Source organism: Scatophagus argus, chromosome 1, assembly GCF_020382885.2.
Source record: "Scatophagus argus isolate fScaArg1 chromosome 1, fScaArg1.pri, whole genome shotgun sequence".
NCBI lineage: Eukaryota > Metazoa > Chordata > Actinopteri > Scatophagidae > Scatophagus > Scatophagus argus.
Window position 1 is genome coordinate 11,170,691 of NC_058493.1, and position 18,139 is coordinate 11,188,829.

Below are 18,139 nucleotides of genomic sequence, written 5' to 3' on the forward strand. Positions count from 1 at the left end.
TTAAGGTTATATGTATGCTTACTGGTAATCCATGAGGGAACCAGGGAAGATGCACTGGTTTCCAGGAAGTAATTGTAAATGGCTTTAAAACTGCAAGATAGCAATATAAACCTCTTTTGTTTGATATGTATTTATGTGTGTAGATTCAAGATACCCGATTCATTGGATGGAAGGGATGCTAGTGGAAAGATGGAGACTGTAGAATGGACCACACGGGCTGTGGGAATGTGATTAGACTGGGAGCCCCTGCACCATGGCTGAGACATTTGAGAAAGCTTATGCTATGTCATGACATAGGCCTCTGCTCCGTCACAAAGCTCATATTTCCTCTGTCCTTCTCTACTCCTATTACCGTAGCAGCCATGCAAACTCACACATCCTGGGTGATTATGTCATGTCTGCTGGGAGGAAAACACAAGGGTGAGGATCCCTGTATTACAGTGTGTTAGATCTTAGATAGAGCTGCTATCAGATAAAAAAATGTTTGAAAATCAAACTTAAAAGGATTGAGAAAAGGTGACAGATTGACTATTCAGGCATTACAACAGCCATCATCACAGTTACTCAAAACAGATATCTGTACATTATAAAAAGTTACAGTGGCAGCATGTGATTTGATCAATTTAGTCAGAGTATTTTATGTTACAAGTTACAACATAAAGTGGTTTTATGTGACGTTTCCATACCATGTGTGGTAGGGGAATCTGTGGACTGTAGTTCAGTTGGAATTGTAACCACAAGCTTACTTTCAGCTTCTCAAAACTTCTTCAAAATATCAGACACATGTCTTTTCATTCCAAAATGCCGTCTTTCTTTTGGATTTGTTGCCAGTCTGTAAGACAGTTTATGAAGTGAAGTGGCTCCACTGAAAGCCCCACTCACATGTCTTTAATTCGGTCTGATCAGATTGGTCTGCACATACCCAGCATTTGTCAGGCATTTGGAAAGAGAAGAATTAAGAGACTGAGCAGCGCTGGCTAAAACCTTACAAACTTTCCTTTAAAAATGATTTTTACTGTCAAAGATCTATCATGCAGTTTAAACTTAGTACGTTTGCATGCTAGAAGCCTGTACGGCCTTAAATAGAGCCAAATAAAAACTTCTGCCACCATGTGAGAGGGGGCACAAAGAGCCTACGGAGGCCAGCACTGAGGTGGAGATCAGTGTGTGGCATAGGCCGTCTGCCTCTTGGCCCATGAGACAACATGAACTTGCTGCTGCAGTACAGTGCACTGACTCGGGCCTAACGTACAGATACTCATATATCGTACATATAGACACCCACAGTTTCATTTACTATTGTGTGTACTGCAGACCCTAAAAAACCAAAACAAACAATGGCAGTTTGTTACTGTTGCCACACAATGCTGACACACAGATATGCTTGTGCTGCCCTACAGTAAGCCCCTTGGATCGTGAATCATTGTGTATCAAGATGTGATAAGGGTTTACATCATGTCTTTTACTACAATTCAAGTGCTGTGTCAAGGTAATTATATGTATTGTTGAGGGCTATACAGATAATAAACTTAAGAATAGAAGGTAGACTTAAGAAAGAGGTAAAATAATCCTTTATTGATCCCTAGAGGGGAAATTCAAGAATTGCTTAAGCTAAAGTATATCAATAAAAATATCTGTGTGTAAACCAATTATTAGAAAAAGATAATCAACAGACCAAACTGGATGTTCTGGAAATTTCTTTTGTTAACACTTAAAACTGTCATACACAAAATGATTATGACAACAACATATTATGAGATATTTTTCAGCATGTCCACAACTCCAGAGTCACTCCATAATCACTATTTTGGTGGACTGTGGTGGTTGCATAAATATAATAAAATATATTTAACCAGCAACAAGAAATACAATATTTAGAAAAGGTTATGGTTTGGTTGATGCCAGTGTTTACAAAATGTTTTGGGGATAAACTGAACTAATGCACTCAAATGGAGAGACCCAGTTTCTCTGTGGAGAAGGCCATTGAGTGTTTTATTTTCGAGTGCAGCTGTTCAAATATGATTGTGGCCTACACAGATAAAAAACAGAGAGACAGGGAGGAAAAACACACAATGCCAGCCCCTGTGTTGCACTACAGGCAAAGTATAAACATGTACAGTATGCACACAGACTTACGCACATAGTATTTTACTCATTGTCTGACACACACTCTCATCCTGCCACTTATTCACTGACCCACACAGAGAGAAAAGCCCCCCCTTAGAAAATGATTCACCCTTAAGTCTTAACATGACCTATTACGAGCGCCATCTTTAAGAACAGGATTAATGCATGTGGGCATTCCAGTGATTCACTGTCTGAGGGTTCTAAGTACACTACCTCCATTTTACACCCGTTATACTGTCTCAGACCGTGGAAGGGGAATACCACCCTTTCAGCTTTTCTATGTGTTCAGACACCCTTAAAACAGGCTGTTGTCATCAGCCATAGTGTGAGAAACTGTCTTGCTTGACCCTGCTTTGTGATGTCACATGGATTAGCATGTCTGCAGGAAATTATTTGAAATATGGAAAATGTGAAGGTGTGTGTACCCAGATTTTATGACGGGAAATTCTTACTGATAAGGGAAACTTTTTCCGATTTTCAACCAGTTTTGTATCATTTCAGTGTGGGTAGTATATGCACTGTTATAAACTTCCCTCCATTTTGCTTGCACTCAGTGCTCCCCACTCATTTGTGTCATCTGGTGGACTTTTGTGGGCTCGGTGGCTGTTGATCAAACTGTATTGTACTGTACCGTATTTTTGTATGCCTGCCCCCACGGTCACAAAGAGTATAGAAGTTGAACTCGGATCAAGAGAGGGATGGCTCAGAAACTTGGATCAAAGTGTCAAATGAGGCAATGTGGGTAAAATATGTATCAAGATGGTTGCTACTGCACTGCCAGTTTCTTTCTCTCTCCTCTGGAACATATTTTTTGCGTACTGTCTAGCTGCAGCCAGATTGCCATTTTGTGTCTGCTTTAAAATGAACAAGCCAAAACCAAGCACTGCTCGCAGCATGTCGGCCAACGGTCAGGGCATTTACTGATTCAGTGCTGCGCAGTGCATTATCGTTGATGGTGGTTTTCTACCTTTTGAGCAAAATTTGACAACTCATTTTCTCTGGTCAAGTAGCACCAATTACAGAAATATTCTCTACTGCATAGACAACCCAATTTTATGAAAAGACCATCTTTGTAGCAGTGAAATTGTTCTTTAAAGCGGTTAAAATGTTCTTTTCTGATCATTGATAAGATGTTGTGCTGTCTCAGCCTTCAGCTTCAGTTCGCTTCAGATTTATATACGCCAATTACTGTGACCACAACTGCGACTTTCCACTGAATACTTTGAATGAATTTGTGAGCACACAACCCTCTATGTTATAATGGTTTCATACCAAAGCTTTAACATGCTCTTCCTCTGTATATGTGTATGTGTGTGAGTTCATTCTTATGGTATTCTCTCCACAGGACCTCCTCACTGCCGCCTCTAGATTGGCCACTGCCAAGCCAGTTTGGCCAGTATGATCTGAAGATAGAAGTGCAACCCAAAGCTCACCACCGGGCGCACTATGAGACTGAGGGCAGCCGAGGAGCTGTCAAAGCTGCATCTGGTGGCCACCCCATCGTCAAGGTAACAAATATCTTATTTTCCCACATGTTTGACCCACTCACTGATGCTCAGCCATGAGTGGTGTCATAAACCTCCACCTTGTTGTAGTTTAAGTCCAAAGCTGAAAGAAACACTAGGGATGCACCGATTGCCATTTTTTGGGCCCATTTCGATATCCGGTTTTTCATTGAGTTTGACCTGCCAATACCGATTTTAGCTGATTCTGATTTCATTTTTCAAACCACTTTACAGCACACACAGATTTGTCTTTTCTTTAATATAAAATTCTAACATAGAAATACAATCAACTTTTCAGTAATGTAATGTCTGTTAAAAGAAATGGAACAGGTGAACAGACAAGTTCTTCAAGTTTAACTTAAGGTGCAATATTGTGCTTTCCAGTGTGGGACATTCACACACTACTAAATCTACTGTAATTTTTATAAAATAGACTTTTATAAATTATGGTGTGGGAAATTCACACACATTGTAAAAGTGCAATGTTATGGAACAACCATTTGGTTCAGTTCACATCAAATATCCAGCTAAAAATACAAAAACAATTGTCATGATACATTTGAAACAAAACAGTAATGTGACATTTTTTGAACAGATAATTGCTAGAAAAAAAAATAACTATATAAATTATGGTGTGGAGAATTAATCATTAATCATCATCATCAACTTCGGAAAACGGTCAACAAGTGCAATAAACTCTTTTACCTTTTTCCTGGACTTGTCTCAGTGCAAGCTGTAGCTTGTTGCGTTTACCTTTAGCCCCTGAGTGTCGGCCTTTGCTAGCTTTGTCAAACTTTGCAATCTCCGCCGGGTGATGTTGTTTTAAGTGCCGGATGAGATTGGTTGTGCCAAAAGTTTTTGGTGTTGTCCCTCCACGCCCAACTTAGTTCTTGCATGTGTTGCATATTGCATACTTACTATCTTCTTCACTCACGCTTAAGAATTTCCATACAGCTGACATGTAATCCACGAGGTCTATTCTACTATATGCACGTGTGCTGCTGATGCTGCGCCATGTTGACCTTGTTGCGCGAGTACATTTGACGGGCAAAATCGCCATATCCCTGTCTGATCAGCCGGTCATCGGTCATTGATGATCACGTGAAAATCAGTCAATTCCGGTAACCAGCTGATCAATCGGTGCATGTCTAAAAAAAAACATTACCCAAAACTAACCATCTCAGTGGTGAAAAAAATCTACATAAAATGGCTAAAATCTATTTTACATTACTTTTTTCTTTTTTTCCTGTTCCATTAAACAAAACACAAGTACTGATGTCACTGCCATACTGGGGTCAGGACTGATTTACTGTCTGTGACAACATGATGGTGGCCATGCATTAGTTAAGTTAACCACATAGAAAATAATGTCAGCTCTTACAGCCTTCAGCAATCAAGTCAAAATTTAGCCACAGCTTCTTGAGGTATTGGCTGTTTTCCAGTTTGGTGGGATGACCTTCTCCTTTAGTGAAATATATTTTCTCCTGATAGTTGAGTTTGTATGCAGAGTCATCCTTAACAATACAAAAAAAAATATTTGAAAGATGAAATGAATTCACTATCGCGTGATACATAAGTAATTGTTCTGCCTTAAAGCTTATACATCAGCCGGGTTATTGTGAATGAGCATTACATTTAGGGTTTCATTTTACATATTTGCATGTGTGGAATGTCACATGGATGCTCTCTCACAGCAAGACTGTCAGTCAACCTGTTGAGTCAGAAAGACAAGGAGACAGGCAAGAGAGCTGTCACTGTAGGCCAGTCAGCTGGTCTGTCATTTGATAGCTACTGCGACAAACAAGGTGCCACCATAGAGCTATGGCTGCTTTTCTCTCAGAGAATACTGAGAGAAGGGAAGATAATGGAGAAAGAGAGAGAGAGAGGGAGAGCAAGAGCGGAAGATTGCAGTCCCATTAATATTTCAAGAACACAGTGACAGGCTGCCTTTGTGTGTATGATTAAGGTAGGCCCTTCGAGCTGGACCATGACCATTGTTGTGAAATCCAACAGAGGCTGAATTTCGACTGCTAGTTCAGTCAGCTGTCCAGTCAGCCCAATAGGACGCCCATGTACGGTCTATGCTCTGTATATCTTGCACATTCTATTAGCATTGCTGTGGTGCCTACACCAGTTTCTTTGCCAAATTTATGATTGATATAGCATTATTATTAATGTTTGATTTATATAGCATTTTATCGACAAACTATCATCTTGTTGCCATTGAGTTTTGTTTCTTCACGGCTTTAAGGTATTATTGGTATTATTATTTGCACTTTTGTGACAACCCACATGAAAAAGTGTATAAATTAAAGTTCATTAAATGTTAACATCTAAATGCAATATATTATATCTGTGATAAGACTCAAGACTTTGGATTTACAGTTATGTATTTTTGGTTTTGTTACTGGATGTGGCAACGTGTCGTTACTGGGCCTACAAATGGGAAGTAGGTTAGTTCTCAGGCTAACTCAGTCACTGCTCATCATGTACATTATATGGATAGTAATAATGAAAGGAAATACAACAATTGAACAGCTGCGGTCAGCAAATTTCCTCAAACAGCAAGGAAGCTCAAATTGCTGCCATTTGTTGCTTTAGAAACAGCCCATGTCCTCATACATTCAGTCATGCAGGCTCCCTCCAGGCCAATCATTAACCATTTCAACCTCGGTTAGACCAAGATTCTATCGTAGCATATGTGACGATGCATAATTTAACTGTCAAATGTTTTCAACCAAGCGATTGCCACGCTTGCCCTCATTCCTCATCCCCAGAGGGAACTGTTTGGTTATTGCAGTTTCCTTGCGGGAGCTAGTGAGTGGAGAGTTTACAACTCTGGTCAGACAAGGCAATTTCAAAGTTGATTCCAAACTCAGCTGGAATTTTGTCCAGAGTACCTTTATGCTTAGCCCTGACAGTCAGTGCAGCTGGTTTTCCTGGAATGTGAAGACTCTGGTTTGTTTGCACCAAACTTCTTTTTTCATAATTGGGTACTTTTAGTTCAGTTGTAAGTCTTTGTAGGCCTAAATATTGACCCAGATTGGAATCTAAAGTAACTTTTGTGTATTTTTTTTAATGAGGTTAAAAATTTTTTTTTTTTTTTTTTTGTTCTTGATAAATTGCCATACATTGCATTTATTATAAAATGATTTGGTTGATAACTCGACCTGCACAGACCTCAGAGGTTCTTGTGGAGACATTCAGTAAGCAGTGTGCTGAAAGCGAAAATCAAATGTATTTCTGCTAGAATGCACTTTCATGATCGCATTGACGAACAGTAATGTGTTGTCACGTTCACAGGGAGCAAACAGTGAGAAGAGCACCAACAACATTTGCTTGTCATATGCAGCGGTTTTTCAGAGCCCTGCGCACAGGGCACAGAGAGAAAGTGTGTGGGTGAATGAGCTTTATGAAGGAGCGAGGGTTGTATAGTACAGGACGAGAGCATATGTGATATAAATCTAAAGAAATTTTAACATTATTCTGCATTCAGTTATTAAGCTCTTTTTATTGTAGTGTCAGTTTTCAAAATTTGCAATTTTAATAAGTCAGCCTTGACATTGTAATGTCTAGCTGCAAATTGCTAATTCAGAAATTACCACAGATTTCCTGTGTATTGAACTCATAGTTACTCACCTCTTTTATCCTTTACATGAAAGTTTCTGCTCCACAACGATTTCAGGATACACATAGACAGCTTGTTTTTTTAGTGTAGACACTACAAACGCTGACAATCAACATAAAATTATAATAAGAACTGGCCTTTGCTGTGTGAGGTTAGATAGTATCAGCACTTGCCCAACAGCCAGTCTTTGTATACTAAACACCAGTCCTCTGTTATTGGTCCTTTTAGCGGTACTTTTTGATGCACTGTGCAAAAAAAAAAAAAAAGTACCGTTGAAAGGTCGTTTATTCACCCTGTGATGTCATTATTGTTTTTACAGAAACACACCAACACACACACACACACACGCGCATGCACACACACACTCTTATGTTTGTATTATTGTTTGAGGTTGTCAGAAAAATGCATTCAATGGCTGCTTATAAGGTTAGAAAGACCTATGTTAAAATTAAGCCTAAAAATAAATAAACAACAGGAAAAACACGAAGCAGCATTGGAGGAAATTCAGCCACTGTTTTGACTGTGTTAACAAGCTTGCACATATCATGTTTCCCAGGTGCACAGTAGGTGTGAACCAAACTATTCTCTGAAGGCATTATGATACTGGTGCCAGGATGTGTGATTGCAGCTTCTATGCCACATAATTTGAATACGCAGATTGGACATTTTTGACTGGATTTAGGTACTACTATGGCTCAATCACGTATATGTAGGAGTCCCAGCAAGTGTTTCACTGATCAGATTGTGCTCAAGCAAACTGTGTTTAACTGAATTTCAAATACAGCCTACATTAACTGTGGCAGACAAGACTGAGAGGGAGCTTTTCTTTGTTATGATGTTACACAACGAGAGGTCTAGAAAACAGATTTGTTAGGATTACAAAAGTGACTGAGTAACTTTATAGTCACAGTAATGAACAATCTGTTAATCTCAATGTTGTTCTCCATTCCAGCTATAAAGCAAGCTTTACTTCTGAAGTTTAATAATTCTTGATCTGTGATACTCCAAGACTAGCCCTCTCTGGAGATTGCATTTCTACCATGTATGTGGCCCTGCAGGACCTCTCATTCTCCCTGGGTCTTGACTCTGGTGCTGTGATGTCACCAGATGACGGCAAAGTCGCCATCTGGACATGGTGATGACTTCCTTTTGTGGCCACGCTGTTGGCCAGATCAATGCACCACTGAGCTGCTGTGTCAACAGAAAAACAAGACCGTTTCTGAGGAAGCAGCCATGGGGTTGAACTAGTTTATGTGTTAAAGATCTTTGTGTTGTACTGTTGGTACAGAAGCCATGTCTGTTGTTTGACTCTGGATGGATCTGATTGACTGGATGGATTTGATTTCTTCATCTGGCCTGTTTGAGGTCTGCAAACCAGGATTTGTTGGCTTAGACATTTGTATTTTGGGACAGTGCAATAAAAAAAATGTTGGCGCAGGTGGAGCCCTCAGCAGCATATAATGCCATTTCAGGAAACTGAAAGAATTCAAATAGTTTTGTCACCGTTATTTAAAAGATAGATAATTGAGCAATTATTAATATAAAAATATTACATGTATACAAATATAAGCTGTGTATACAAACCTGAGAGTTCAAATTGGCAAAGTACAAAGTTTCACCAGTATCTCTCATCAAGATTTCACATAGGGTCTGTTTGAATTGAATTGCTCATTGGAGGAGCAGCTTTAGGTCAGGGATTTCTAACCTGTGGTTTTCATCCCCCAGACACACAGGATGTAGGAGGTGCTAAGAAGTGTTATATGTATGCCATAGAAAATAAGAGGCAAATGAAGCCATTAGGAGATTCTCCTGTAAGTCATTGTTATTTAGATTTAGTTTTATATGTTTATGATTAAACTCCAGTAATCTGATGTTGACCAGCTGTTGATTAGTGATCTAAAGAGACAGAGGGTGTTGTAAAGCCTTGGCTAGCAATAGCCATAGCAATCAGGTCGTTGTCTGTCTGTATGTGCGGTAGCCAGACAAACACCAAGACCACAAAGCTTGACAGTGTTTATAATGAATTGATTTGACAAACATGATTTTATGTTTTAGTCACTGCTATTTATTGTTTCTTTGCTTTGACTTGTATATGTTTATTTCTTGCTTCTGACATATGACTAGCTGGCCTGTGAGATTTTAGAGTTGTGTGTATTCACTGGGTAAGCTGCAAATGAAGTGCACTTCTTGGCATCAGTAAAGCTGATGGCGGTGGTTTCTGAGGAATGCTTTGTAATCCCTTGCAAGTGATACTCACTGTCGATGATGTTGTTTCTAGCTGTGTTATAGCTCCGTTTGAGTTTGTCTGTCAGTGATGCTTGTTGAGCTTTTATCCATGACAGTTGTAGGTTCCACTATACAATAAACAAGCATATTACTTTAATACATGAATACATTCTACACACTAAAAGCAAGCACTGTGGTAATGATAATCATGTGCAAAAGTTAAAAATATTTTTATGGTAATTAAAAAAAAGACGCAGATTGCTCTCAATACATTGCAATATTGTTTACCTTTTTAAAATAATTGTACTGTTGCAGGATGGCCTCGTCTGTTCCTGGCTGAGTGGCTGTTTTAGTCATTCCTCTGGGGCTAACTGCAGACCATAATCGGTACACCTGTTGCTAGGAGACATTTAAGTCCAAAGCCTCTCTGGCTGGCTGAGGTATCCTTGTGCGTATTTAACCAGCTTAATTGAGTGCTCCTGCACCCACACAAATATAAGGAGCCCCTCTGGTATTACTTGCTGCTACGGATAGAAGCAGGCACATGCAACAGGAAAAGACTGTCGGATACAATGAAGAAACAGTCACAGTACGCAGCAACACACAACAAAATGAGCACACTCAAACACTGCACAGAACTGTGCTTTATTACGCGTCTGAAGAAACAAACTGTTGGAAAAAATACCAATGTCAATCTTTAAACTTGTTGCGACAGGTAGTAAATCAAAATGAAGCCATGGTGTCTGGTAACAAGGATTTGAAAGAGAAGATGACAGAAGCTGTCCAACACAGTCTTATGTTTCCACTGGCTTAGATGCAATAAATGATTTTGATCCCGGTGCTTGAATGCATGGCTGTGACCCCATTGCTGTCTCTCTTTCTCTCTCTCTCTCTCTCTCTCTCCATCTATCTCTATCTCTATCGCTGTCATTCATTCACACGTATTCAGTCTTATATGCTGTCCCTCTCTTTGTCTTATTTGCTCTCTTTTCTTATTTTCAGTTGCCCTCTCCCTGTCACTGCTGACTGTCTCAAAAGACTGGCCGCCATAATGGGTAGACACACCGACAACAATGCAGAGCCATGCGGTTTGCACTATGTGAACTGGCTGGAGCTGGTGTTGCTTTGCCCCAGGGCTGTACTTGATGTAAACATGTTGGAAGTTGGGCTCTCATTTGTTGTAATCAGGCTTAGTGCACAGTGAGAAAACAGCCAGAGAGAGAGAGAGAGAGAGTGATGCATGTCTGTGTGTGTGTGTTTGTGTGTGTCTGAGAGAGAGAGTGAGGGAGAAGGCGGGAGGATAGAATGGGGAATAAGAGAAATTGAGCTTGGACCAGTCTAGCAAGGCCATATACAGCCCTCACACAGTATACAGTAAACACTCCTGTGTGTGTGTCTGCGTGTGCGTGTGCATGTATTGACCTTGTTTAAACTAACAGTCAACCGGCCCCCTGGCTCTCTCTGCCCTCCCTAGTGTGTTGGGCAAACAGCAAGCCTTCATGAGCTATGCTTGTGTGTGTGTGTGTTTGTGTGTGTGTGTATGTCCATAGAACCTAGGTTGTGGTGCCACAGTTGGGAAACCACTGCCAGATAAAATGGGCCCACTCATGACCTTGACCACCATTGCTCCCATTTTTACATCTGTTGCGCACACATACTGGTCAGACAGTCACACACACACACACACACACACACACAAACCTTTCCAAGGACTACAGTTTACACCAAAGTTAGTGTGCTCAAATCCACACATTCTAACGCACGCACACAAGCACACACACACAAACACACACACAGCCTCTCCGACACAAGCTCCAGGGCTGTAGTTTACACCACCGTGAGTGTATGTAGCTGCTTGCTCATACACACACACACACACACACACACAGTCCTGCATACACACAGAGTGTCTCACCATGGCAACAGTGGAGCAACACAGGGAAACAACTTGGCAGAGTCAGGCGTCGGCTATGAGAAAGTGTCGAGTTACGGCAGAGGGCTGGAGCTGAGGTAGGTGAGAGGCGAGGACAGGGACAGAGAGGAGAGAGTGACAAAGGGAAAATAAGAGGGAAGAGATATAAAAAGGAAGGAAGTCTGAAGAGGAGAAGTCGGGCGAAGGGGTGACGAAGAAAGAGGAAGACAACCGGAAAAGTAAATAGAAAAGAGTTGATAAAATGAGAAAAAGAGATGAACACAGAAAAAGAATTAATACTTGCAGGTAGTTGAAGAAATGGTATGTGAAGAGTGTTTTACTGCAGGGAGCAGGTGGCATTCTCTCTCTTAGATTTGCCTTTATTAATATCCTATTATCAAAATTCTATTATCAAGCCCAGATCCTCTCTCAGTGCTGCTATGCTTTATCTGTTTTACCCAAAAATTGAAAGGCGTGTCTGTGTATGCCTGGGTGACTGTTTCTGTGTGTATGCAGTGATGTTAGGTGTTTTTCCCCTCAGCTTGCCTTATTATTGGATCAGTGGAACAGATGAAGGCCAAAAATAAGAGGGGACTTTATTTAGTGGGAGCTGAATATGTAACCATATCCAGCGCTTTATTTTAAGGGAGAGAGTTCATCATAAACTCAATCCATGGTCAGAAGCAGCAGTGGCAGTTGTAAGTTAGTTACAGGCTTCATCGAGCCTGGGGACATGTGACCGGTTTTAATGTCAGTGCTGTTTAATATAAGGGCTGATCTCTGTGAGGCCTCAGTTACTTGCTGACTGACCAGCTGGGCTCAGTGCACTCTAGACAGGCAGAAAGGTGAGGAGTTAAAAGTGCAGAGACCACCCTCCTGTGGTATTTCACACTCAAGCACAGATTTTTCAAAGGGGGTGACTCAGGAATGTGAAACAAGTCAAGGGTGTGTGTCGTGTGCATTTCGCTGTTGAGAAGCCACCTCCGCCTGGTATTATCCATGTGTGCTTGTTTACATGTCCCGCTGTTTGCAGGTGATACTTTACCCACTTTTTGAACTGAAGGTGCAAATGGGCCCCTGAAGTGTGCTTGGACTCCTGTTTGAGGAGCTTGTGGTAACACTTTGCTCAGTATTTGTTACACGGTTTTAATGCTGTCTTAAGGATGTCAAACATAGCGCTGACTTCACTGATTTATCCATCCATCCATCCATCTTCTTCCGCTGTAGAGCCACTGCTCCTCCACATCGAGAGGAGCCAGTTGAGGTGGCTCTGGCATCTGTTTCAGAGTCCTCCTGGACGTCTTCCTGGAGAGGTGTACCGGGCATGCCCCACCGGGAGTAGGCCCCCAGGAAGACCCAGGATATGCTGGAGGGACTATGTCACTCGGCTGGCCTGAGAACGCCTTGGGGTCCACCTGGAAGAGCTGGAGGAAGTGTCTGGGGAGAGGGAAGTCTGGGCGCTGTCTGTGCGCTGATTTAATTGCACTGTATATAATTTCGGCTGCTAGAGATCTCGCGATCGAAATAAGAAGTTGTCTGATGCTGTTGTGAAGAAGCTTGAGATCATTAGAGCTGTCTTTGTGGTAAACAACCACCCCCAATCAGCACTGCAGATGAAAAACTATGTCAGGTGACTCGGAGAGAAATGTTCGTGGATGACGTTGGCCTTCCTCACTGTATGACTCTCTCGGAAGTTATAGCGACAGGCAACCAATTAAAAAAACACACCGTTACCATGAATAAAATCGTGTACAGTTAGGATAATGTAATTACACAGCTCAACAAACTGTATAACAAATGTTGTTATATTTCAGTGTACCAAGGCATTGGAAAAACTAGTGCTAACAACTTCCCACCTGTTCTGATATGTTTCTTATCATGTCCAGCTTCCATCCCTAATATACCAGTACCATACACTGAGCCCTTTTTACCAAAGTAATGTTATTCTTTAAACTGCTCATGTGTTGAAAGGCCTGCATGTGTTCTGTTATTCTGTTAGACTGTATCACTTTTGTTTCTTTTTACGGTTTCCATTTGCGAGGAATGACTTTTAGACTGCCTTCTAAAAGGAAGTTTTTCCTCAACAGTCGCCAAGTGCTCGCTCATGGGGGTTTTGCTGGGTCTCTCTAAAAATCAAATTAAAGAGTTTGGTCTGGACATGCTATAATTGGAAAGTGTCATGAGACAACTGTTGTGATTTGGCACTATATAAATAAATTAAAAAAAAAAGCTAAAGCTGCTGCATTTTTTCCAGTTATTTAAATGAACCAAACTGAGCTGAATGGAGGAAACCCCAAAGAGAAAATAATTGTGTTTTTATGAACTGTTGTGACGGTGGCGGGACTGAATTAGCACGGATGTGTAGTATGTTTATGTTTGACTGGGAGTGTTGATTCACTGGGACTGCTGAAGTGAGCCCTTTCTTTCTAGCCCTCTAATCAGGTTTTCCTGGTTGATTATTTGATTTGGAAAGAACTCCTGGCCTGCTAAGTGTATGTTTGTCAACACTCTGGCCCCACACCAAATCCCTCATGTGCAGAGACGGAGAACGAGACAAAATGCACGAGGACGCAGAGAGAGGCTCAGGTGAAGAGTTCTGAACCGAAGGAAAGAAAAAAATGAGGGACTTTTTTTGTTTTGTGGTGACAGTTTGTAGTTTCAGGTAGAACTGCCAAACTGGAAAAAAGTAGATCTCAGACAGCTGCTTTTTTAACATCAAATATGTTTGACCTCAACAATTTCTCAGATAAAACAACATTTTATTTTTTAATTTTTTACTTGCACGTCTCCTCTCTCATAGATACATTCCTTACAGACACTGTTAACTCATTTTATGCTGTCTGGAACACACATGGTGCTATGCATAAACATGCCCTGATTTATGGACACATAAGCACACACGTGCAGGCGCTCTCTGTCTGTGCTCACTTCCACAGTGTGCAGACATGATCATAAAACAAGTTACACAAGCCACAAGACTGTTGCTTCCTTTGACTCAACGTTCCTTTGAATCCAGAATAATGGTGTCATTTATAGTCATGGATCCATTCAGACTGGGGTACATAATTACCTGTTAGCTTGTAATAGCAAGATTTACACTTTCATGTGGCTCTTAAGATCTAATGTGGTTTTCAAAGATGAACCCATTACTGGTTATTATAGGGGACTCATGCTGGTCCTGCATGCAACTTCCTTCCGAATACCTTTTGGGTGCCACATTCAGTGGGTTGATTCTAGTTTGACGTGGGTGATAGTCAGAAAGTGAGGAATTAAACATTATATATGCCATATGCTGTAGCTGCCAGTTCAAGTTGAAAGGTTTGATTTCAGAAATATGTGCTGTCTGCGTGAGTCTGTATGCACTTTTGTTTGAGGAGGAAGCTGCCTTTGGCTGTCATCCCTGTGGTTAGTGTCACTCAGAATTTATTCAGCCTCCTGCAGCACCCCCTGTGTTACAAGAGTCAATAGCCACAAGCTCTAGCTTACTCACAAAGCACAGAGACAAAGACATACACACCTAGAAACAATGGGAATTACCTTGGGGTGGGGAGTTTTGGCTTCAAAACAAAGCCGGGGGTTTGGAAATTAGATTATGAAAGCCTGAAGAAAAAAAAAACACCTCAACACTCAAAGTAATTATTGATTACTTAGTAAGCTTTAAAGACTGTATCTGCCACTTCCATGTCAAAATACAATAATTCTTTTCCAAAGACTGAAGTAGATGTTCGAGAGATCAGACATAAACCGATTATCAGCTTGACTTTTGATCAGATCTGATATTCAGCATCTTGTTTCCTTTGTTTTGTTGGATTGCTGATAAAATGAATTAATTTAAAATAACTGTTCAGAAATTCAGATATTTTTAATTTTTATTGCAAATGTATGTCAGTGTCCTTGATTGATATTATACATATATAGTGAATACCCAGGAGAGATATTTTAAAAGCAAAGATACTTTAATCCTGAAAATCAAATCTCCATTCAGTGAACAGTCTTACCCTGCCTATGGTAAAATCATCCTCAATCCTTGCCAGCCTGAGCCTTCACATCTCAGCCCAGACTTGGCTATAGCCTTTGGCCTCTCAGTGCAAGACACTGAGATAGGTGCAGTGGAAATGAAAAAGAAATGTTCAGTGCAAGATTTAAATAAGGCACTGCTACCTAGATGCTGACCATTGTGATCTTCTAATTAACTTGGTGTATAGTAGTAACAAAAAAATTTCTGGGTCTTTACTGAGCTCGGTAGCACAACCCTACAAGGTTTTTATTCAGCTGAGAACGATGGAACATTATTAACATTTAAGCTCTGCTGTCCTGCCTGCCTAGTATCTGCCTCTGGAGGCTCGTCCTCTCACACAACCCTCTGTAAACACAGCATATTTCAGTTTTTCCACAGCTCAGTTTAACATAGGTGCCCCCATACCTCGACTTCTTTTCACCACAGGGGATCGTCTCGGTAGTAGCAAATGAGAGAAAAAAAGAGGGAGATGCAAAAATGAGCACAGGCTACCAGTAAATACAATGATAGCAGTTCCCAAGAGCACAGAGCACACACCGGTGATTCCAGTGCACTTTACCAGGACAGGAAAGAAGTTTTGTTAATGTTTGCTGAAACAATTGGCTTTAGCAAAACCAACCACGCATTTCTTTGATAGTGCTTTCTCACAGTTTTTCTCACTTACATATGTTTCCAGTGGTTGATTATAGTTTATTTTAGCTGGTTTTGGAACAGCACATGACAAATCCCAAGCTACACCCACTTTCTCTCCAACCACCCAACCAAACATTGACACAGCGGTGTGTGACGTAAACCTGCAAGGCAGGAAAGGGTCAGTGGCCAGCTGTGGTGGGGTTGAGGCTTGGCAGTTCCCGAGGTGAAACAGCAATGAATGGCCTTGTTCTTTTACCTTCAGTGGGCTGCCCTCTGTCTGAGCCAGGGGTGTGGGCTACGAGGGCAACATCATCAGAATGTGTATGTACAGAGGGGCTGTGCCATCTCACCGTCATGCAGACTGCCAAGTTCAACATTACAGCAGTAGTGTGACTGTGAGGCCTGTGTGTTTGTTCTGTCCCTCTCAGGAGCAAATGTAGTCCTCACCTTTTCATCTTCCCCTTGTCGCTACCTGGCATGTGCTGCTGTTCCTTCATCGACCATCTCACCTGTCTAAGTGGAAACTGGGGTGCCAGTGTTCAGGGACTAAGGTCGTTGCTATTCTAGGTCCCCCATGCCAGCCAGGTTGGCACGCCTGAACAACTGGATTTCAAAAGGCTGTTGACATTTTTATTGGCTCTTTTTTTCCTTCTAGCCACAGTGTAACCATTTATAGGCGTTTTACATACAGACCTCACAGAAGATTGTGTGAATGGTGCTTTTGTATAATTTTATGTTAAATTTGACACTTTCAATTAATATGATTTTTTTTTTTTTTTTTTTTTTTTTTTTTTTCGCCAGGAAAAGTTTTTCACTTTTCTGGTGTGTTATTGACGTTTTTTCTAATTTTTTAAACTTTGGGCCACGTTGGAAATCAGCATTATTGTGGACTTGAAGACATTAATTTATTGTTTCTTTTTTTTCTGTTAAGTGATATGATGCATCAGCACGCAAACAGTTTTTTTTGTTCATCATATCTTTAAGCCAATTTGTTTTCCTATTGCTTTCACTTTGGTTGCTGGAGTAGAAGCATTATAGCTTTTATTCGGTTTCAAGGTTCTGGTGAGGTTTCTGCAGGCAACAGTGTCCTGCGCAGAATCCTGTTAAGGAGTAGGCATGCAAGGGGAAAAAATTATAAGACTATTAGTTGAAAACATCAGTGTCAAGCTGGTTGGAGGCCAAGGGGCCAGATGACTCTCCAGTGGCCCTGCCAGAAGTATCGCAACACCCTAGACCTGACATTTAGATTGCCTCCAAAAAAGGTGGCCTTCTGAAGGCCATGGCAGCAAAGAGAGTCTGTTCATACCTCTCATCTGGACCCCAAGAACTTACATCTGTTTTTATTCTGTTTCTCTCTCTCTGTCTCTTTCGTGTCTTAGCTCATTGGCTACAGCGAGAAGCCTGTCAACCTACAGATGTTCATCGGAACAGCAGACGACCGTTACTTGAGGCCACATGCCTTCTACCAGGTGCACAGGATCACCGGGAAAACCGTAGCCACAGCCAGCCAAGAAATTATGGTCTCCAGCACCAAAGTTCTCGAAATTCCTCTCCTTCCAGAAAACAACATGTCAGCCAGGTACGTGTCAGAATCACTACACGGTTACACTGCTCAGTTATGAGCTTACCACCATGAAGGAAGCCCTGTCCAATGAAAGAACCACATTTATGATCATACAGGGTTGTAATATCTTCCAAAGTGGATTTAATAGATTTTCTTAATTTAAACTAACAGGAGAGTTGGGCGCAGAAGGAAGGGGTTTGAGGGTCTTCTCTGTTTCTGTCACGCCTTGTGTTCTGTCAAAATGATGCGGCGTTGCTGATGCAGAGGACTGAACCCTGATACAGAGTGAAAAATGGGCAGGTGGAGGTCCAAAATAATATTCTTTTATTTTTACAAAAGAAACTCAAAACTAGTACACACTTACTGTGGCTCTTAAATCTACAAAAAGCTGTGGCAAAACATGACGAGACGAGACAAGAATTTCCTGGCATAGAAAACATGGAGACAATGCAACGACCTGACAAAAAGTGACGGGGAAGACGAGGACTAAATAGACAACATAACAAGAGACGGGTGAAACACATTA

The 18,139-nt window shown here is 41.1% G+C and overlaps 1 protein-coding gene across 2 annotated transcripts in view; it reads left to right on the forward strand.

The window, feature by feature from the left end:
• Positions 1-18,139, forward strand: part of nfatc3a (nuclear factor of activated T cells 3a) — a 63,019-nt gene that overhangs the window by 22,219 nt on the left and 22,661 nt on the right. For both annotated transcript variants that reach the window (XM_046383063.1, XM_046383072.1), the window contains exons 3-4: positions 3,473-3,635; positions 17,429-17,628. In XM_046383063.1, coding sequence (XP_046239019.1) covers positions 3,473-3,635; positions 17,429-17,628 — 363 coding nt within the window. The remainder of the gene's footprint in view (positions 1-3,472; positions 3,636-17,428; positions 17,629-18,139) is intronic.